At 42.9% G+C, this 20,676-nt stretch overlaps 1 protein-coding gene across 5 annotated transcripts in view; it reads right to left on the bottom strand.

Annotated features, from left to right (window-relative positions):
- The window catches only part of smoc1 (SPARC related modular calcium binding 1), a 242,888-nt gene extending 223,995 nt beyond the window's left edge, over positions 1–18,893 (bottom strand). For all 5 annotated transcript variants that reach the window (XM_072569186.1, XM_072569187.1, XM_072569188.1 and 2 more), the window contains exon 1: positions 18,623–18,893. In XM_072569186.1, coding sequence (XP_072425287.1) covers positions 18,623–18,718 — 96 coding nt within the window. In that variant the 5' untranslated portion in view covers positions 18,719–18,893. The remainder of the gene's footprint in view (positions 1–18,622) is intronic.
- Positions 18,894–20,676: the final 1,783 nt, after the last annotated feature.

Genomic DNA, 20,676 nt, shown 5'->3' with positions numbered 1-20,676 from the left:
ATTGAAAATCTAATTGACAATCCCAATGTACTAAAGTTTCTGTGGCTTCATGCTCAGCCTTCCATCCAATCCAGATTGCCGTGGTGAGCAGAACCCTCTTATTGTCACTACAGCGGGTTAATGTACTGAGACAATGGTTGCTTTTGTGTCATGTTAAGTCATTCCACATGTGGAGAAAAAATTATCAGAACATCAGGCCTAACCTGGAACAACATAACATAAGTAACGTTAGATTTGATTCAGAATTGGGATAACACTTGTTGAACAATCCTGAGTATGCTAGAAATTATGCCAAAGACCAAATTATGAATATCAGTCAAGCTTGCAATGTAGTCCATTCATGTTCATGCAAGAGGACATCCACTTCAGAAAAAATGGAACATGTCCAGATATTGTACATTTTTTTCAAAAAAAAGGACAAAAGTTCTCCCGGGTTGACTCCATGTCAACGCCTTGACTAATTATAGTCAACTTGTTAATCACTCAGCATCCTTCCGTATAGTTACTTATTCTCCATGAAACGTGACAAACTTGCATCTGTTCTGAAGAGTGGAAGACAAAAAGCTTTGACTGTATGTTCAGCAGTCAAAACAAATTATTTTGAAATTGATCAACTTATTGCATTTTTTTTTCCATCTCTCAAATGCTTAATCAAAGAGGTTTTTGCTTCCTGAAGTGACCTGTACGAGTTTTGTTTTAAAGAGGCAGATACAGACTATCTGGAAATATTCTGAATAAAAGCAAATTACTACTGCTGGAAGTTCTGGAGAAGAGTGATACTAGACTCAAAACATTAAACTCTGTTTCTCTCTCCACATATGCTGCTAGACCTGCTGAGTTTCCTCAGCATTCTCTGTGTCTGTTTCTGGAAACATATTTGTCAAACCATTTGTTGATAAGCACAGAACATGTTGACATAAATTGCTAAGAAATGCGAAAGAGTGTATTTTGTCACTCCCGCAAAAAGGATGTACAGGAAACACCAGTGCCCACGTAGTCTTCACAAAGTATTTAAACATCCTGGCCAATATTTATCCGTCAATCAACATCACAAAAACAGATTATTTCGTCATGATCACATTGCTGTTAGTGGGAGTGTACAGTGTACAAATTGGTGATTACATTTCCTACATCGCTACAGTAGTTACACTTCAAAAGCACAACATTGACTGTAAACTGCATTGAGACATCCAGTGATCATGAAAAGTATCCTACAAAATAAAAATTGTTATCGTACAGGCAGAATATTTGGTCAAAATAGATATGTAACACTATAAATCTTTCAAGTGCACCGCAGTTTCATTCTCTCCCCTCAAAAAAATGTATATTTTATATGGATCATAAGACATAGGAACAGAAGTAGGCCATTCAGCCCATTGAGGCTGCCCCACTCTTCAGTGAGATCAAGGCTGACCTCACTTCCCTGTCTTTTCGCCATAACCCTTGATTCCCTTACTAATTAAAATTCTGTCTCCTTCAGCCTTGAATATGCTTAACAACCCATCCTCAACAGCAGTCTTCAGTATAAGATTCCACATTTTGCTCCTAGACTCTCCCACAAGAAGAAACAACACTTCCACATCAACCCTGTCATGTCTGCAAAGATTCCTTCAGTAAGGTCACCTCTCATGCTTATAAACTGCTAGGAGTAAAGGCCCAACCTACTGAACATCTCCAAATATGACAGCTCCTCCACATCCGTGATCAACGACTAAATCTTATCTGACTGCCTACAATGCCTGCATATCCCGACTTAGATAAGGAGGCTAAAACTTTTCCTAGTATTCCAGCTATGGTCTGATTAGTGCCTTTTTTAGTTTTAGCAAGACTTGCCAATTTTTATACTCTATTCCCTTTGAAAGAAAGGCCATCATTCCCGTTGCCTTCCCTATTATCTCCTGAACTTGTAAGCCTAAATTTTGCAATTCATGCATGAGAACTCCCAAATCCCTCTGTGCTTCAGGTCTCTGCAGTCTTCCTCCATTTAAATAAGAATCAGCTCCTCTATCCTTCCTGCTGCACATCTTCCCACATTGTATTTCATTTGCCATGTTTTTGCCTGCTCAGTTAAACTGTCTGCAATCCTCTGCAGTCTCTTTGTGTCACCGTCACCACTTGCCTTTCCATTTATTTTTATGTCGCCCATAAACTTGGCTACTGTACATATACTTTCCTTATCCAAGTCATTAATATATATTGTAAATAATGTAGCCGTAGCACAGATACCTGCACCACTCCATTAGATACAGGTTGCCATCCTGAAAATTCCCCTTATGACTCTCTCTTCTATTGGCTAGACAGTAAAAGCCAGACACAAGTAAAATCATTTGTGTACAAACCCTGTTGCATTTTACCATCACTGCAATTTAAATCAGATGGTAAAATTATACTTTGTCCTGCAAAGGGTTAAGCAATTTATTTTCGAAATACCTGATGTTAACCCATCTGGGATATATAAAGTACAATTTGTTCTCCTATATGATTTCTTAAGTCAAAACTCAAGTTGCACACAGGACATCATTATCTCCCCAATTTATCCCTTCGCTGTGAGGGAACTGGCATCAAAACAAATCGATAGAGTTATCTCCTGAAAGTAAGCTTCAGTTATTCTGCTATATACATCGGTGTTAAACCAACCCTCGGGATTGCTTTCCTAAAGAGGTTCTAACAAATCTTTCACGGCTTTGCCAGTTACGGAATTCAGTCTGTTTTCACAAGTTTGCATGTGCCATATAAAGAGTTCACACCATGTATTTGAGTTGGCACTAATTGGGTCTCTCATATCAGTTGTCAATTCCAGCAATACCAGCAACTGTAGCTTTTAAAATATAGTTCATTCACTGCAGAAACACTACAGAAGTGGGTGGCTATGCAGTTTAAGGAATTGTTTTCTCTTGTCATTAAAAAAATACTCGTGTGGTTCACTTCAGCTCCCCTGCACCCTCCCAACCATTTTCTCCCACTCCTTCGTAAAGTACAACTGAATGGTCCATTCTTTTGGCATCTTGTCTGAGTGAACATTATTGAACAAAAGCGGGCCAGCCAGAGAGGAGAGTGACAATCGACTTGGCACAAAGGGGACATCACAGCCAAGCTTCCTCCCATCGCCCCCTCCACCACCTTCAATCTCAACCCTGACTCGACTTTCTGTGATTCCCACAGGGATCTGGAGCAGTGATCACTCGATGTTAGTTGGAAGCCAGAGGAGGTGTCTGATTTTGCCCTCCACAACCCAGGGGAGATGAAACCAGTTGTTGCATTTTCTGCTGTGTTTTCACTCGAAGCACAGCAGAGCTCCAAATCTAGTTCTGCCTGGCTTGGCTGGTGTCTGTCCAGACTCTCAGATTCCTTCAGGTGCAAGTCAGAAAGGCAGTCATCAACTGTGAAGGTGGGCTAATGGCTTTTTTTGTCCCTTATTAGGACTGTGGACTTGAGTTTGTACATAGTGGGTCTGCTGCTCACTAGATGTTGTGAGGAGGGTTTCACTGAACAGACTTACAGTAATTCTTCAGAATGGTGAGGTATTGGTGTGGGGAGTTCTTCATCTCTTCCTGACAATGGCTGCCTCAGATTTCATCGCGAAAATTCTAAACATGAGGTGCGATATTTTGGCAAGGTCCTGGGGATTGTAGCCGAACAAAGATTTTGAGGTACAGGTTCATTGTTCCTTGAAAGTGGGCTCGCAGATAGACAGATTGGTGAAGAAAGCATTCAGTACACTTGGTCAGTGCCCTGAGTATAGGTGTTGGAATGTCATGTTGAGGCTGTACAGGACTTTGTGTGCAATTCTGGTCTCCCTGCTACAGGAAAGATGTTGTCAAACTCAAAAGAGTTCAGAAAAGATTTACAAGAATGTAGCCAGGGTCAGAGGGTTTGAGCTACAGGGAGAGGTTGAGTAGACTGGAGTTATTTTCCCTGGAGCATCGGAGGCTGAGAGGTGACCTTCACAGAGGTTTATAAAATCATGAGGAGCATGGAAAGGATGAATAGACAAGGTCTTTCTCCTAGGGTATGGGAATCCAAAAGTGGAGGTTTAAGGTAAGACGGGAAAAATTTAAAAGGGACCTAAGAGGTAACCTTTTCATGCAGTGGGTGGTGCGTGTATGGAAGGAGCTGCCAGAGGAAGTGGTGGAGGCTGGTACAATTGCAACATTCAAAAGGCATCAGGATGGGTATATGAATAGGAAGGGTTTAAGAGGGATATGAGACTAGGTTAGATTGGGATGCTTGGTTAGCAAGGACAAGTTGGACTGCAAGGTCTGTTTCCATGCTGCACAACTCTATGACTCTTAAGTCACACTGCAAGGCTCTCTCTCTTACAGCGGGACATCTTTAGTCTTAAAAGGGGATACAACTCTTCTATTGTTGGCCTCTTTAATTAAAGTTCTGTGTATGGCTCAGTTGGGTCAGTGCAGAGTGAGCTAAGGTCACATGCCACTGTAACCGCAGGTTTCCGGGTTTAGTCAGTGTTAGGGAAGGTGATTTCAGCCAGAGTAATGGTGTATTTACAAAAGAAAATCTGCATTACTGCTTTGAATCACTTTTGAGTTTCTCTGTAGCTGATCAGCGAGAACAGGGCTCCTTTGAATCTCTAATGAATTCCAACCTCTCTGCTTGCCCCAACCCGTACCACCCACAGATGGCTGAACAGGTTACCAAGCAAAGGTAGCACAAGGAGAAGAACGTACTTCAGCACGAGATAGTGTAAGCTAACATTTCTGGTCTAGACTCTGATGAAGAGCCACCTAGACTGGAAAGTCATCTAGGCTGTTTCCATCCCTAAATTACACCCACCCAGTAATCTTCTCCACTGACCAGAATCTGATAGTGCATTGAATGGCATCAACTCCCCAACAAGCAGCTCAGATTATAACTGTCCCCATGGAGCCTGACTGTGTGCAGTAGATCAGCTGAAATCCCTCGATAGGGATTACTGAGCCATGATTCTTCCCCTATCTCCTCAGTAGACAGGGTGGACAGGATTTAGCTGCTAGGCAGAAGTGAGGACTGCAGATGCTGGAGATCAGAGTCAAGGTTAGAGTGGTGCTGGAAAAGCACAGCAGGTCAGGCAGCATCTGAGGAGCAGAAGCAGTTTGCCCGAAGTGAGATTTTAGCTGCTGTTACAATGCAGCTCTTGCCACTCATTGCACCCACAGTACCACCTACTTTCGGTTCAACTGCAATCCATGCAGGAGAGCAAAACTACTGAAGGTCATCTTTACCTTCATTCTATTAAGGAGGAAAATCCCAGTGTGCCTCTGACTGTCACCATTTTGCCAAGCTCTGTCTTGACCTGCCTAAAATCTCCAGCAACTATCCCCCTCAACCGTTTACACCCATCGCCCTGCTCCCTTTTTTTTAATCCCTACAGAGTGGAAACAGGCCATTTGGCCCAAGAAGTCTTTTCCCTGGGGTGTGGGAGTCAGAACTAGAGGGCATAGGTTTAGGGTGAGAGGGAATTTAAAAGGGATCTTAGGGGCAACTTTTTCATGCAGAGGGTGGTACGTGTGTGGAATGAGCTGCCAGAGGAAGTGGTGGAGGCTGGTACAATTGCAACATTTAAAAGGCATCTGGGTGGGAAGATGAGTAGGAAGGGTTTGGAGGGATATGGGCCAGGCATTGGCAGGTGGGACTAGATTTGGTTGGGGTATCTGATCGGCATGGACAAGTTTTCGTGCTGTATATCTCTATGACTCTAAGTCCACGCTGACCCTCTGAAGAGTAACCCACCCAGACGCATTTACCCGTGAATAATGCACCTGAACCTACACATTCCTGAACACTCTGGGCAATTTAGCACAAACCCGCACATCTTTGGACTGTGGGAGGAAAACAGAGCACCCAGAGGGAACCCACGCAGACACAGGGAGAATGTGTGAACTCCACACGGACAGAGAGCCACCCGAGGCTGGGAGTGAACCCGAGGCAGCAGTGCTACCTCTTCTGTTCGCCCCTCTCCCAAGAGTTGCCATCTCATCCCGAGCGGTGGGAAGGATCTGCTTCTGCAGCATCGCCCTGGGGTTGCCTTAGCCGAGAGGTTACACACAGTGGCGTGCGGGTTTTATTGTTCAATGCTGAGCCCTGGCTCCCTGCCCGGCCGCAGTGCACACGAGAGACCCTCCCTCTGTCCCAAGGCTGACCCCCGCCACTGGTTCCCATTGCAAAGCGCTGGGAACGGAATGTCTCAGCCGGCTCGGTTACTTCATGTCAGGGCAGGAACAGGCGGGGGCAATTGAACTGCACAAAGCACCGACAGTTCAGCAAAGCATTCCCCCCTGAAAACACAAACCGGGGCACACACCACCCGCCCATCGGCCGACCAGCGGCTAATGCGCCTCGACGCTCAAGGGGCGCAGGAAGCAACTTTGGCTCGTTTTCCAGGCGGAGAGAACGTGTAGTGTGCAGAGCCCGACACAAACACCCACTGAGGAGCAGTCACATCCTGAAAAATCCCTTGCGTGCATGCAACAATATCATGTCTGTGTTCGCCTCAGGCAGGACAGTGCTCCTATTCCAAATGCAGCCGCACTTTGCACAGCCCTTGCATGTCTCTGAAAAGATGAGAAGTCATGCTGATATATGACTGTGTAACCTGGGATGATAGATCCAGAGCACCCCTTCCCTCCCGTGGATTCTTGTATCTATTAACATCAACGGACTGCCATTTCACAACTACCTGTTTTGTGCTATGACACCTGAGTGGACACTATCCCAACAAGAGCTCTTGTTGCACCATGGTGCAACCTCTAGGCCAGACAGGTGGAAGTTCAAGGCCCACCTCCCCCTGGCAACGGACAGGTTAGTTAAAAATGTCTTTCCTATCCAATTAGGGATAGACCATAGGTTCTGATGATATAAATCAAAACAAATCAGCAGATTTAACGACATAAACTGATCATTTATACAGCTATTCAGTAGTTTAAAGATTATATATATAGCACCTTCCATACCCCAAAGCGATTCACAGCCAATGGCGTACTTTGGTGATATAACCATTGTGTACACTAGAGTAATACAATCAAGGAACTAGAATAGGCCATTCGGCCCTTTGGAGCTGCTGTGTCATTCAATATGATGGCTGATCTGATTTTAGCCTCAGCTCTACATTCCTGTATATCCTCAATATTTTTCATCCCCTTGGCAAGGAACAATCTGTCAATCTCCACCTTAAAAATATTGAAAGAATCTGCATCCACTGCCTTTGGAGAAAAGGATTCCAAAGATACTCAACCTTGGGAGAAAAAAACGTTCCTCATAAATGGGTGAGTCCTTATTTTTAAACCACAGAACCTCTTTCTAGATTTTTCCACAAGTGAAACATACTTTCTTCATCCACTTGGTGAAGACTCCTCAGAATCTTACGTGTTTCAATTCAGTCACCTCTGGCTCTTCTAAACTCCAAAGGATACAGGCCTAACCTACAGATCTAGCCTTTCATAATTACACAATCTGTACGCTCCAGGTATTAGCTTAGTAAACCTTCCCTGACCTGCTACCAATGCATTAATATCCTTCAGTAAGTACGGCGACCAAGGCTGTGCACATAGCTCTAGAGGGAGGAGCACAGAAAGATCCCATGAACAGCAATCAAAAAACATTATCAAAAAACATTAGCCAGAATGCTAAGAAACTCCCCAGTTCCAAATAGTGTCACAGGATATTTTACATTCATCTTAAATGGTAGTCAAGGCCCCAATTTGGTGTTTTATCCAGTGGACAGTATGCCAGGTAGTGCAGTACTTCCTCAATGCTGTAGTGAAGTGTTAATGAGGAGAATGTGCCCAAGTGAGGCTTGAATGCACAATTCAGCAGGTAGGGTGTGACCACTGCACATTGTTCTCCGAAAGCACACAGTGTAATGGGATGTTGATTGGTCACATTGGGTTGATACAACTTCATTTCAGTTTATATCATATAATTATCCCATATACTACCAGGTCACAATATAAATAGAGAAGGCTCAAAGTGCAATATGGCCTACTCCTGTTCTGAAGTGAAGCGGTGCTAAATTCTATGAACTTACTATTGATGGAATGAAGCCACTCATGTAACTCCGTTCACAGAAACAGAAGTGTGTTATGGAGTGTACTTCTAGCTCTATCTTAAGATTAACATCCCTTAAACTGCATCATGTGCCACTACCATGTCTCAAATTTCTGCACTGGCCTCAGGCTCCATAAAGTCAAAGATGATCAAAACCCAACTTCCCAGACCTTGTTTCATACATTGACTTACTTATCTATTCCTCATGCTTTAGTTAATCTATGCTGGTTTCCATTCTTCCAACGCATGCAACTCAAAATCTTGGTCCTCCTGTGAGTCCTTCTGTAGCCTTGTCCCTCTCTGTGTAGTCTCCTCCAGCCTACCAAAACCTCCTGCATACATTGCCTCCAGCTTTCTGTGCATCCACTAGCATCAACTCACCAGTGACCACAGACCTGTCAAGTACCTGACCAGCAGAATTGAAATATTGTCCTTGAACTTCCGTGTTCAGCACCTCTTGCTTTATCTTTGACAAACTTTTCCAGTCACAGCTCTGTGACCAAATTTGGGTCAATCTTCCTCACCTTTTCTCCTGGCTGAACATTTTCTAAAGGCACTTTGTGAATCCATATTGGCCTTGTTAACATGAGTCCTGAATGTACATAGTGGGAGCTCTATAGCAATGGCAATGAGAAGGTCTGGCGAATTGAAATGTTATCATTTCACTGGTACTCTGTAATACTCAAATGCTCTATTAAGAACCTAAGAACAAGCAAAATAGAAGTAGGAGTTGACTATTCAGCCCATCAAGCCTACTCTGCTGTCTAGTTGATCTTCTATCTCGATTCTGTTTTCCCGTGGGCGTTCTCTGTCTCCCTACAGCATTAAAACTCTATTAATTAAATATATTCAATGATGGCCTACCCAGAACCTCTGGATTTGATGATTCCAAAGATTCACAACCCACTGACTGAAGAATTTTCTCTTCATCTCAATCCAAAAGAATTAACCCCCTTATCCTAAGACTGCACTCTGGATTCCCCAGCCAAGGAAAAGTCTCTCAGTATCTATGCAGTCAAATTTCTTCAGAATCTTGTATGTTTCGATGAGGTCACCTTTCAGTATTCTGACCTCCAGGGAGTACCAAGCCAATTTATTCAGTCTCACATCATAACATCACTCTGCCTTCCAAGGAACAAATCTAGTAAATCTTCACTGTGCTATCTCCAATGCAAGTTTATCCTTCCTTAAGAAGATCAAAATTGCTTGCAAAAATCCATTTGCAGTCTCACAAAAGCTCTGTACAACTGTGGCAAGAATTCCTAATGCTTGTACTCTAATCCCCTTGCATTAAAGGCCAACTCACCTCTTAACTTCCTAGCAGCCAACTGTGCTAACTTTGCATGTTCCTTCAACAAGTACATCTAAATTTCTCCAAACATCTTTTATAAACAAATTCTGCTTTTCATTACACTTCTCCATGTTATACTCCACTGATAAACTGAACTGACAAGAACTGATCATGCCAAGTGGCACAAAATATATTACAGTCCAGTTTAACTTCCAGGGTCCAGATCATTCCCACAAATCTACTACCCCTCAACTACAGGAATGAGGCAGAGGGCAGACTCATGAATACAAATCAGCCAGGACTGCTACGAGTCCGAAGGTACTGAAATAGGCTTCAGACCCGTCTGTCTCCTGAAAGCAATTGATTTAAGCAGGCCTCCAGAGATAGACGTGCCATCTCTGAGTTCATAGCAACACACCAGTCCACCCACACGATGGGTAGGCTTCATCAGCTGGGACAGGCATTTCATGTTGTGCCAATCCCTGACATGGGTGCCTACCCGCAAAATGGAAAGGGTCCTCATCCCAAAGATTTGGGCACTCCAGATCCATCCTCAAAAACTTTGCAGAGCCATTTCAAGCTAACATCTCTAATAATTGTTTGGAATAGTCGTATGGTAGTGCAGAACTTGAGTGTAGCTGAAAGCTTGAAGCTTTTCATTCTGCACTCTTCAGGACAATTCACAAGATTGCCAATTTAAGAAAGAAACAAACATGCATACTCTCAAAGAGAGGGCTGGTTGATTAGCAAGTGGACTCTGATTGATAGGGGTATTGCCATGGAGACTGCACTAATTCTTGCAAATTGTCCTGATCAGTACAGGACGAAAAAACTCCCACGAAATAGTCTTTTTTCAGCAAGGGTCAAAAACTGTTTCTGTCAAAAAAAACTTGCAAAAATACTTTTCAAACCTTACTTCATCTGAGTGTGAGATTTGATGGGGCTCTTCTCCAAAGATCATCATTCACATTCCACACTCTGGAGCAAACTACTTACTGAAGTTAAAAGAATAATTTTGGCCTGAGTAAGTTAGTTGGGTTTGGACATCAACTGTTCAGTGCAGTGGACCTTTTTCAAAAAATTCTTTTTTTTATAATATGGCAATGAGAAACACAGTGCCTTCTCGGCAAATGGGAACCTTGGCAACGTTTGAACAATATTGCACAACATTGTCCTATTCACAGCTGGACTAACCATTGACATTTCTCCTGCTTGAGGGATCCAGCAACTGCTTGGCAAGAGTCGGAACAACATTATTTCAAGCAGTTTCCTAATGGCTTGCAAGCTCAATTGGTAGCTAACATACCACTGGTTGAAAGAATTGTGGATTCAAGTCCTGCTTGAGAAACCTGAATGTGAAATTCAGGCCCACACTCTGCAGGATTGCTGCTCAGATGGAAGTGTGGCCTTTTCAATCAAAGGGTAAACTCAGACCTCATCTGTCAACTTTGGAGGGTAAGAAAGATAAAATGTCTCTTCTAAGAAAGAAGAAGGGTATTTTTCTTCTTCTAGACTGTTGGCCAACACCTATCCCTTGACCAACACTTTAAAAATATTGTGTGGTCAAGTTGTTTCATTGATGTTTTCGAGATTTGCTGTGTTGCTCATTCTTCCCATTATAGCAGTTATTACAGTTTGAAATATTTCATCAGTTATTCTTTGAATCATCCTGAAATATGACATGTAAAGGCAAATGTAAGCCCACGCACAAAGGGATACTCTCGGAAGACACACATTGATTGCTAAGGCTGTCCATTCCTCTGCTCTCATTTGTGAGTTAAATAAAGAGGTAGGTTTCTCTGCCTTTTTTTTAATCAAAGCTGCAAAAATATGAACCCTTTTCTGTAAGTTCTGTCCATACTCATTCTTCCCCTCTCTTGCTAAGATCGTGTTGCTCTGCACATGCAGGATAACTCTAGGGGGATGCATGTATTATAGCGATGTAGATCACTGACCAATGTTTGGTGGTTTACCAAGCAGTCACTGTTACTGAACCTTGAGAATGAATTGCAGATTTCACTTATATCAATGGAGGTGAGGGTTTAAAATAGGCAGATATTCCACCGCTTCTCCTCCACTTTGTAACACGTCCAGCTGAGGAAAGAAAAACTTGGATTTATATAGCAACTTTCACAACTGCATTTGAACACCCCCAAAGCACTTTATAGCCAATGGAATATGAGAAATCATTGGAGGCAGGAACAGAGAACTTCTTTTACTCTTTTCTTTACAATTATTGCACCCCTACCATCTCCAATAAGATCAGCTCCATCAGGGCAGGTCAACAATTGTTCCAGTGTTTCCCCTTGTTATTTGCAGAGCACATTGTGCTGCTTTGTTCTACAACTGCTGCTGTTCTACTAGTTAGGAAATCTGTGGTTAACTGACTAAAAAGCAAACAGAAATGGTCCCCAAAGATTTCATCAATTTCTCTTTACTTATCCTCAGGTTGAAGGCAAAGTCTATCCCGGATTGTTATGTAGTAATATAGTTCAAGCACTTAATGTGACACAGTGATCCAATGTCAGCAAGGGCAGATTCTAAGGGACAGCTTCCCCTCTTCCATGGATCAGTGCTTATTTGGATGTTGTGGCAATTTGGTGAAGGCTCATGTTGTCTGGTGAAAGATTTGAGGGTTTTTTTCATAGTTTGTCACAAGAGGATTTATTGGCCTAATCTCTAGGAGTAATAGTTAGTCCAGTACAATAAGCACTACAGAACCAGATCTTCCAGGTTATCAGCAACTACTGGCCAAAGTTATATTGTAAGTTTATTCATACACAGGGTAAGAGTTTATTCTGTTTATATTGCACATTCAGTCTATAGATTGGTTAACTCAGTAGGCTGGACAGCTGGTTTGCAATAGAGTGAACACCAACAGTGTGGGTTCAATTGCAGCTGAGGCTACCATTAAAGAGTCTCCGTTGCAAACTCTTCCCTCACAGGTTAAACTGCCACCGGTCACCTCTCACTCTAATGAGAGAGCAGCTTGATAGTTTGGCAGGAATATGGTTGCTTTACCTGCTATAACTTCTGTAATGCTTTATGTACAGTAGCATGTCATTCAATCCATGTGCCAATGTTAGTGCTTCATATGGGGAACCTTACTTCATCTCACGCTATCAATAAGCCCCTATTCCTATCTTTTCAAATTATCTAGGTTAGCATCTCAACCAGTCTATATGGGAGCAGATTCCACATTTGGATTAGATTCAGTCTAGATGAGGGGAGGCGAGGTTATTAATCCAGGTGATGTTCCGGACACTGAGCTTTGAAACCTGCCGTGACAGATGGTGAAACCTGAATTAAGTTTTTTTAATATCTGGAAGTAAGAATCAAATGTTGACTGTGAATCTGCTGGTGATTGTTGGGGAAAAACACATCTGGTTCGCTGATGTCCCTTACAGTCTTCTGTCCTTACCCAGTCTGGCTTATATGTGACTCCAGACCCACAGCAAAATGGCTGACTCTTAACTGCCCTCTGCGCTATTAGGGACACTGGCCTAACCAGTCATACCCACATCTTGGAAACAACAAAAAAAATTCTCACCCACTCACTTGAGCATACAAGCAAATATTCCTGTTTCAAATTATTTATATTATACACATTTTCTCACAATCTCTTGTGTGTGGGAATCATGTTGAGCTGGATAATGTTCACACTTAGTTCAGGTGCACCGGAGGTTTCAGTTCATGAAGGTCAACTGCATATTTTAATACTGGATCATTTCTGTGAAACTCTGAGAGACTTCTTTGCTATACTGTACCAGGATAACGTGAACGACAAGTCAGAGAGAGGTTGTTCTGTTGTGTCTGCTTTCGTCTTAGATTCCGACTTAGCCTTTCCCTGTGAAATGTAATCTTTTGCAAACGAAAGGAAGGTGATTAAAGTGAAGAGGCAGAATTAGCAAGCAAGGACAACTGACAGGAACACTGCACAATCTTCAAGGTCCCTAATTTAATGACTGGAAGTGACACATTACTCAGGCAAGCATCTGAAAAACTGCAGTGCCTCTTAAAAAGTCTGTGTTATTTTTAACCTGTTAGACATTGATTCATCTGGAAATGTTGCTTGCTTCTGAATTTAATAAGAGAAAAACATCACTGGAAGCCTTACATTTTATACATTGGCTTGCTGGTTTTTGTACTGTGTTCTTTTAACTCCTCTTACTCAGTGCTGCATCTAATCCTTTCACTGTTATCTGCTCCAATGAGTCTGCAGCCTTTGAGGAAAATTTCTACCTTATTACATGTTATTTCCTTTACAAATTTCATTATAACGTTGAGGGCAGACCAAGAACTCAAAATATTTGTCTGGAAAATATAAGTTGACAACAAGGCTGTACATCAACCAGAATCCAAGGTGCTGCTGCAAGGTGGTTTTTATTTTGCAATTTTATACCAAATACATTAATTTTCATTTTAAAATGTATTACTGTTCCATAAAAAACATCAAGTTATTGTTGCACTGCTGTTTAACAAGCTAAATTGACTACAAAGACTCCCACACTCACACCAACGCCATTGTTTAATATTTTATCAACAACTCCAAGGTGGACAGAAGTAAAGTTTGCATTTTACGGACCAGCCAAGCAAAATTAAATATCATGTTTGGAAATGTAATTATAAAATAACTTTTGAAATAAGGGAAAGGAAATGCGATCCTATGAAAGTCTCCTTGTACAAATTCAAATCGATTCGGTTTAATGTTGTCTGCCATTTCAATAAACCATTTTGTCCCCATGCTAATATTTTTGCTACAATTTTCCAATGATGCTAAATGCAAGCTGGAGGAATAACACCTCACTATGTCAATTATTATGGTGCAGAAGGACGCTATTCTATCACATTTGCACTGGCTCTGTAACCTACTGCCAATCTCCTATCTTCTCCCCCATATTCCTGCACAATATTAATATCTGTATACCATCCAATACTCTCTTGAATGCCTCAATTGAACCTGCCTCCACCACATTTCCAGGCAGTGTATTCCATACCCTAATTACTTGCTCTTTCCTCACATCACCCTTGTTTAGTTTGAAGTTTTGTTTCATTTTAAATCTATGCTCTCTCATTATTCTTTTACAAGCAGGAACAGCTTCTCCCAATCTACTCTGTCTAGTCCACTCAGGATTTTGAAAGCCTCTATCAAATCTACTCTTGGCTTTCTTCTCAACTTCTTCAATCTATCCTCACAGCTGAAGTCCTTCATCCCTGGAATGATTCTTGGAAATTACTGTGTCTTCCTTATAATGTGGAGCCCACAGCTGTACAAAATATTGCACCTGAGGTCTAACTTGTTCAACACCATCTTTTTTCTCTTGTACTTTATGCCTGTTTACATAAAGATGAGAATATTGTATGCTTTATTAACTACTCTCTCCAATTGTCCTGCCACCTTCAATGATCCGCATATACATACACCTTGGTCCCTGTCCTCTCGCACCCCGTTTAGAAATGTATTCCCTATTTTATACTGTCTTTCAATCAAAGTGCACCTCATCACGTATCTCTGCATTGAACCTCATCTGCCACCCATCTGCCCACTCCACCAACCTGTCAGTGTTCTTTTGGAGTTCCTCACTTTCCTCCTCACCGTTCACAATTCTTCCACTTCTATTTTTCAATTCCCACATGGCCACTTTCCAACCTCAAGGACTTGACATTGAGCTCCACAACTACAGAGCATGACCTTGGTCCTCCATCTTCCTTACCTCCCCCCCACCACCACCCCCAGCACCCCACCTAACCCCACCCCCACATCCCCAACCACAGTCAATTCATCTTTGTGTCACTGACATTGCTGTCAGCACACCGGTACCAGTTTCCCTTTGGTACCCCTTCATTTATATCCATGTTACATCTCCAGCTTTCCTTTACCACCATTAGCACTCTCTTTGTCATTGTTTTGCATACTTTTCTTTCCTTAAAAGTCAAGAATATGTTCACAATCCGTTCCACTCATTCCTCCCCACCCCACATATCAACAGTATAAAATCCAACACTTTTTAGCTCCTTTTAGTTCTGAAGAGTCACACTGGAATCGCGTTTCTCCAGCACCTGCTGTTTTTATTTCAGATTTTCAGCATCCACTGATTCATTCAAACTGTCTCAGAGGCTCAAACCGATCAATTAACATTTTACTTGCCACTATATCTATATTAACAAAATGATAATGAAGATATTGTCTATTTGAATATGTTGCTGACCTACTTTTCTCATTACATTCCAAATAGCAGCTAGGATCTCAATTTGTTATTTATTCATCTGATCCGGGCACCATCAGCAAAGCCAGCATTTGTTGTTCATTTCTCATCACTCATGAGAAGATGTTTATAAGCCACTTCTTAAACTAGTGCAGTGCACCACAGTTCTGGTGGGGAGGGAGTTCAGGACTTGGCACTCTGATAAAGCTCTCATTTACCTGATCCCTTCATCCTTCTAAGTTACAAAAATTTGCAGGCAGTCAAGAAAGTTTGGCATGTTATAGCAATACATCTATATAGTGCTGAAAATGTGTTGCTGGAAAAGCACAGCAGGTCAGGCAGTATCCAAGGGGCAGGAGAATCGATGTTTCGGGGATGAGCCCTTCTTCAGGAATGCTGCCTGACCCGCTGCGCTTTTCCAGCAATACATATTCAGCTCTGATCTCCAGCATCTGCAGTCCTCACTTTCTCCTAGAAGATCTTCTATATAGTGCACACTGCTGCTGCTGTGATGAACTTAATGAATGTTGATGGTGGCTCTCAGTCAAGTAGGCTGCTTTATCCTGCGTAGTGCCCACATTCTTAAATGCTACTGGAGCTGCAAATAAAGATGAGCAGCATTCTATCACATTCCTGACTTGTGCCTTAGATGGTGGATAGGCTTTGAGGAGTCAGGACACGAGTTACCTGCCACAAAATCCTTAGGGCCTGACTTGCTCTCGCAGCTACAATATTTACAGAACTTCAGGTCAATGATAACTCTTAGGTCTTGAGGCTGAGCGATTCAGCAATGGTAACGCTGCTCAAAATCATGAGGAAAAGGTTAGCTTCACTCTTGTTGGGGATGGGCATTGTCTGGCACTTGTGTGGCACAACTATTGCTTGCCATTTATTTGCTCAAGTCTAGATATTGTCCTAATCTTGCTTTCAGGTACAGACTAGTTCAATATTTCAGAAGTCAAAAATGGAGCCAAATGTGACACAATCATCAGCAAAAATCCCTACTTCTGACCTTACAATAGAGGGAAAGTCATCCATGAAGTAGATGACAATGACAATGCCCTGAGGCATGTTTGCATCAATGTCCTGGAGCATTTAATGGCCAATGTATTGATCCTGGTTGTTCTTGCTAAAAACTCACCTTTAACTCCTCACCTTTAACCATCCCAAAAGAGATTCCATAAAATGATCTGAAAAGCGCGTGTGTGGTGCAGTGTAAATCTGGAGTGATACCCACTTTGCCTCGCCTTTGCATTTGTAATGTTGTTCCGCATAGCTAGACTGGGATAAACTTTAAAGACAATTTGAGCTCCGGTAGGAGCAGCAATCAAACCCAGAGAGCAGCAGCAGTGCCGATCATGGGCCAAAGCCCTATCTTTGATCAAGAAGCTGAACATTTCGTTGAGGAGAGAGTTAAAATACATGACATCCGGACCTGATTAAGTGTGAGCGATTGTCAATAAGCCATATCTAAGGAGCAGGAAATGCGTAAGAGTTTGGAAATACTCATTTTAAAAACACTGTGGAAACTTGCCTCGCGCCACTAAAGAATGCGCTCTTGTCGCATCTGACACATTATACCATACCATGTTTGACAAGAAGGGCTTGCCTCAGTCTCCGGTCCGCTCCCTGTTAACCTGCAGGAACTGCTTCGGATCGAGCAGAATCGCACATGCCAGCCGATACTGGCAGATTATCAGCCTGAAAACCTTACCTCAAATCCCAACCCCACCCCCGACCAAAACAAAATGCACCGGGAACCCATGCATTTGGGGTGCATTGATGCTCAAATTTCAACCGAAATAAAATATTGATGAGCCCAGGACTGAATTGCAATGGCTAAATGTTGTCCTTTTGTTTTAAATTAAGGCGGTTGTGTGCTGTGACATTACTTCAGTGCTCCGGAGGATAGTGTAAAGGTTAACTGAGGAAGCCTTTCGCATTGCCTGGTATTTGAAATGCACAGTGCAGGAGCCCCGTCTCTCTCTCTCTCTCTCTCCTCACAGCCTCTCTGCGTTGTTCGCTGTTACTTCCAAAAGCGATTTTATGAGGGACTTGGTTGGTCAAGACCGGGGAACACCGGCGCGTTACTTTCTGCAGTGGTTACTTGTAGGAGGAAGGTCAAATCTTTTTGTACAAAGAAATTAGGAAGGTCGGCGAGGAGGGGGTTTCGTTAGTCCCGCAACATGCAGGCTTTTCCCTCTCTCAGACCCCAGGACATGCTGGTCATCTGTACACTTCTGAGGTCAACAACAATTGGCATCTCGTCAATTGCACTCCTTTCTCGTTCACAGCAACGTCAATCCCCAAACCACGGCACAGAATACCCAGGGGCCGTGTGTTTATTTTGTGTGTTTAACATCGTTCAGAAACGATTTTTTTGGGCCTTAGGGAGGGAGAAATGCTGAAAATTGCAGCAACTCCTTTGTTGACGTTCAATGCCAACTGAAGTCAATTTCGCACGGTCTCACCTCATTCCTTTTCTCCTGATTTCTTGAGCGGAGCCCGAGCGCTTGAAATGAGATCCCCCACAGAGAGTTAAGAGTGGGAACCAGACCGGCTTTCACCCCACAGCCCGAGGCGCCGTGGTAAGCGCAGCCGGTTATCGCTCTGATAAGGTAAGCAGCAAAGGAGCTGCGTTCATCCAACCTGTGCATTGGTCACAACACACAAGATACAACACACGCTCAAAAGTCCTACAGTTGATTTTCCACCTTCGATTCATCAATGTAATTGATACATTGCTATATCGGATGAGCTGCCTATGGTGTGGCAGGTTTTGAGTTGTTGAAAAAAACCCATTTCAAATTGTTGCACTTTAATGCTCCCAACTGTGTGCATGTGTGTTTATGAGACAGACAAGAGATTGAGAGAGAGAGAGAGCGATTGAGAGAGGGATTACTCAACAGGTGCTATCAAAGGGCCACCTGGTTAAAATGGTAAAAAAAAATGCAATGGAATATATAGAGAAACAGAATTCAAAACAAAACAAGATGAAAAAAAAAAGTAAGCACAACCTTTTGGGCATTGGGAATGAAATCCGGTTCAAACACTGTCAGAAGATGCTACACAACGCACTTACCCGTGGTCCACTCGATCTCTGGGCACGGGACCCCGGCACAATCAGATACAGCGGAATAAAGTGTAACAGGACGATAAGAGAAAACTTTCTGAACATTTTGTTTTGGAAAGAAAAAGCTCGCACAAGTCCTTCTGTGTAATGTCAATCGGATTCCCACGCTCGGAATCCCTTGTTAGGGATCCAGACTCGGCCAGTGTTGGCGACTAACTTTCTTCTGTTTTTTAAGCACGTCAAAAATGTGTTAAGCAACCACTCATCTGGTCGTTTTTCTCTCCCCCCACCCCCCCCCCCCCCCCAGTCAACAACATACAACACCCACCCCCGCCCCCCTCCCCTAACCACTCCACCCCCCCGCAGTGAAATCTCTTCAATGTGCCCGCTCCTGGTAATAAAGCGTAGCAACTTGCATGCGGTTCCCGTTATAGTCAACTCCATCTCAACAGAACTGCAAAGCTCTGTTGACTGACAGTTGTTGCTCACCTATCAGACAGACCATGGGCGGACCCGTCTCCAACAATACAATTAAAGAGAGCCAATCGCCAGAGATTTCCTCACAATCGCCAGGGCTAAATCGTGGCCAAAGTACCGAACAGGAGCCCTGTGAGATGCAAAGTGAATCAATGCCTCTTTGCGCTCTACTTGTTCTTTAATTTCGACCCTGCGCTTTAAAATGCAAGAGAATTTTTTTTTTGCATTAAACACTGATTTCAACCGCGTTGAAATGCTCTCCGTTTCCTTTTGCCAGCGTGCAGTACATTTTTTTTGTTTAAATCGCTTCCAATAAAATTTGACCGAAAGGGAAAACTTTTATGTGCCTCTGAACGCCTTCTATCGTGCACTTCTTACTTTGGAACAAACGTCAGGAATTATGAGTAACGTTCACATATTGTTCGGGTGTCCGCAGGAGGAGGGTGATCTGAGGAGAGCCTCCTCAGTGCTTGTTTCCCTTTTGCACAGATGTTGACAAACTAGCTGTCCTTGTGTCTGGTGACCAGAGGTTGATCTCGCCTTGCAGGTGTGATGGACGGCAAAGCGGGGGGGGGGGGAGGGGACGATTTTTCCTCTCTCTCTTAAAAAGTCTGCCCGCGAATTGCAACCAAAAGGTGTTTGTAAAGCCCCGGGGCGTGACAATCAACTCGATGCTCTACATTTGCAGAATGTGCAATCTACTTTTTTTTAAATATAAAAAAAAGATCTTCGTAATTGCAAGCGATTTCATTTTTTTAACTGCAGCGGATAAGAAAAATGCGCGGAACCACAGCTATTGGGAGTTTTTTTTTGAGAGTACAAGTAGGCTGGAGATTAACGATTGCTGCATGTGTTCCTTCGAGGAGTGAGGTTTTTACTAGCAGAAGGGGGTGGCATTTAATGAACTGGGAGACTGCAATTTATCTCTACATATGGGATGAGGGAATGAAGTGAAGTGGAAGGGGGTTTACATGTTAAAAACACCCTCAGAATGGATGTGTGTGTCGGGGGGGGAAATAAATTCCATATGAATGGGTAAGGACAGTTCGATGTGTTTCGTGTTGTTAAATCAAGCGTCTGATTTCATTTGCAAACATTGTATAATTTATTCCAGTTCAAATCGTTCCATAGCCGCCACAAAGCAGGATGGTTGCAATGTCCCTTGCAAACTGGAGTGATTGCAAGTAGACATAGACGTATACTGCAAATACAAACCCTCCCAAACCAACCTTTTGATCGTTCGTTTTAATGAAGACAATTTTTTAAAAGCAAAATCTGAACTTTTTAAAATACCGAGCAATAAATAAAGCGCACAAACCTAGGCACCGCAGAGTTCATCCCCATTTGCAGAATGTTCGAGAAAGAAACCTTGCCTGCATTCATTGATTAAAAGTGTTCCCTGGTAAATAGATCACGGTTAGTGGACGGCTGGACATTACTAAAAAAAAAGAGAACGTTTGATTTTCCCCCACCCCCCACTTTTCCACGTTAGCAGCAGACAGGGTCTTCGCTTAAGGTTATGACCTTCAACAAATTGGTAGCTGCCGCTGTTTTTGTTGCTCCCGCGGGCGTTTTCCACATGTCCC

This window comes from Chiloscyllium punctatum, chromosome 4, assembly GCF_047496795.1.
Source record: "Chiloscyllium punctatum isolate Juve2018m chromosome 4, sChiPun1.3, whole genome shotgun sequence".
In the NCBI taxonomy this organism is placed as follows: Eukaryota; Metazoa; Chordata; class Chondrichthyes; order Orectolobiformes; family Hemiscylliidae; genus Chiloscyllium; species Chiloscyllium punctatum.
The sequence above is the reverse complement of the archived record's forward strand: the minus strand, read 5'-3'. Positions and strand labels throughout refer to the sequence as shown.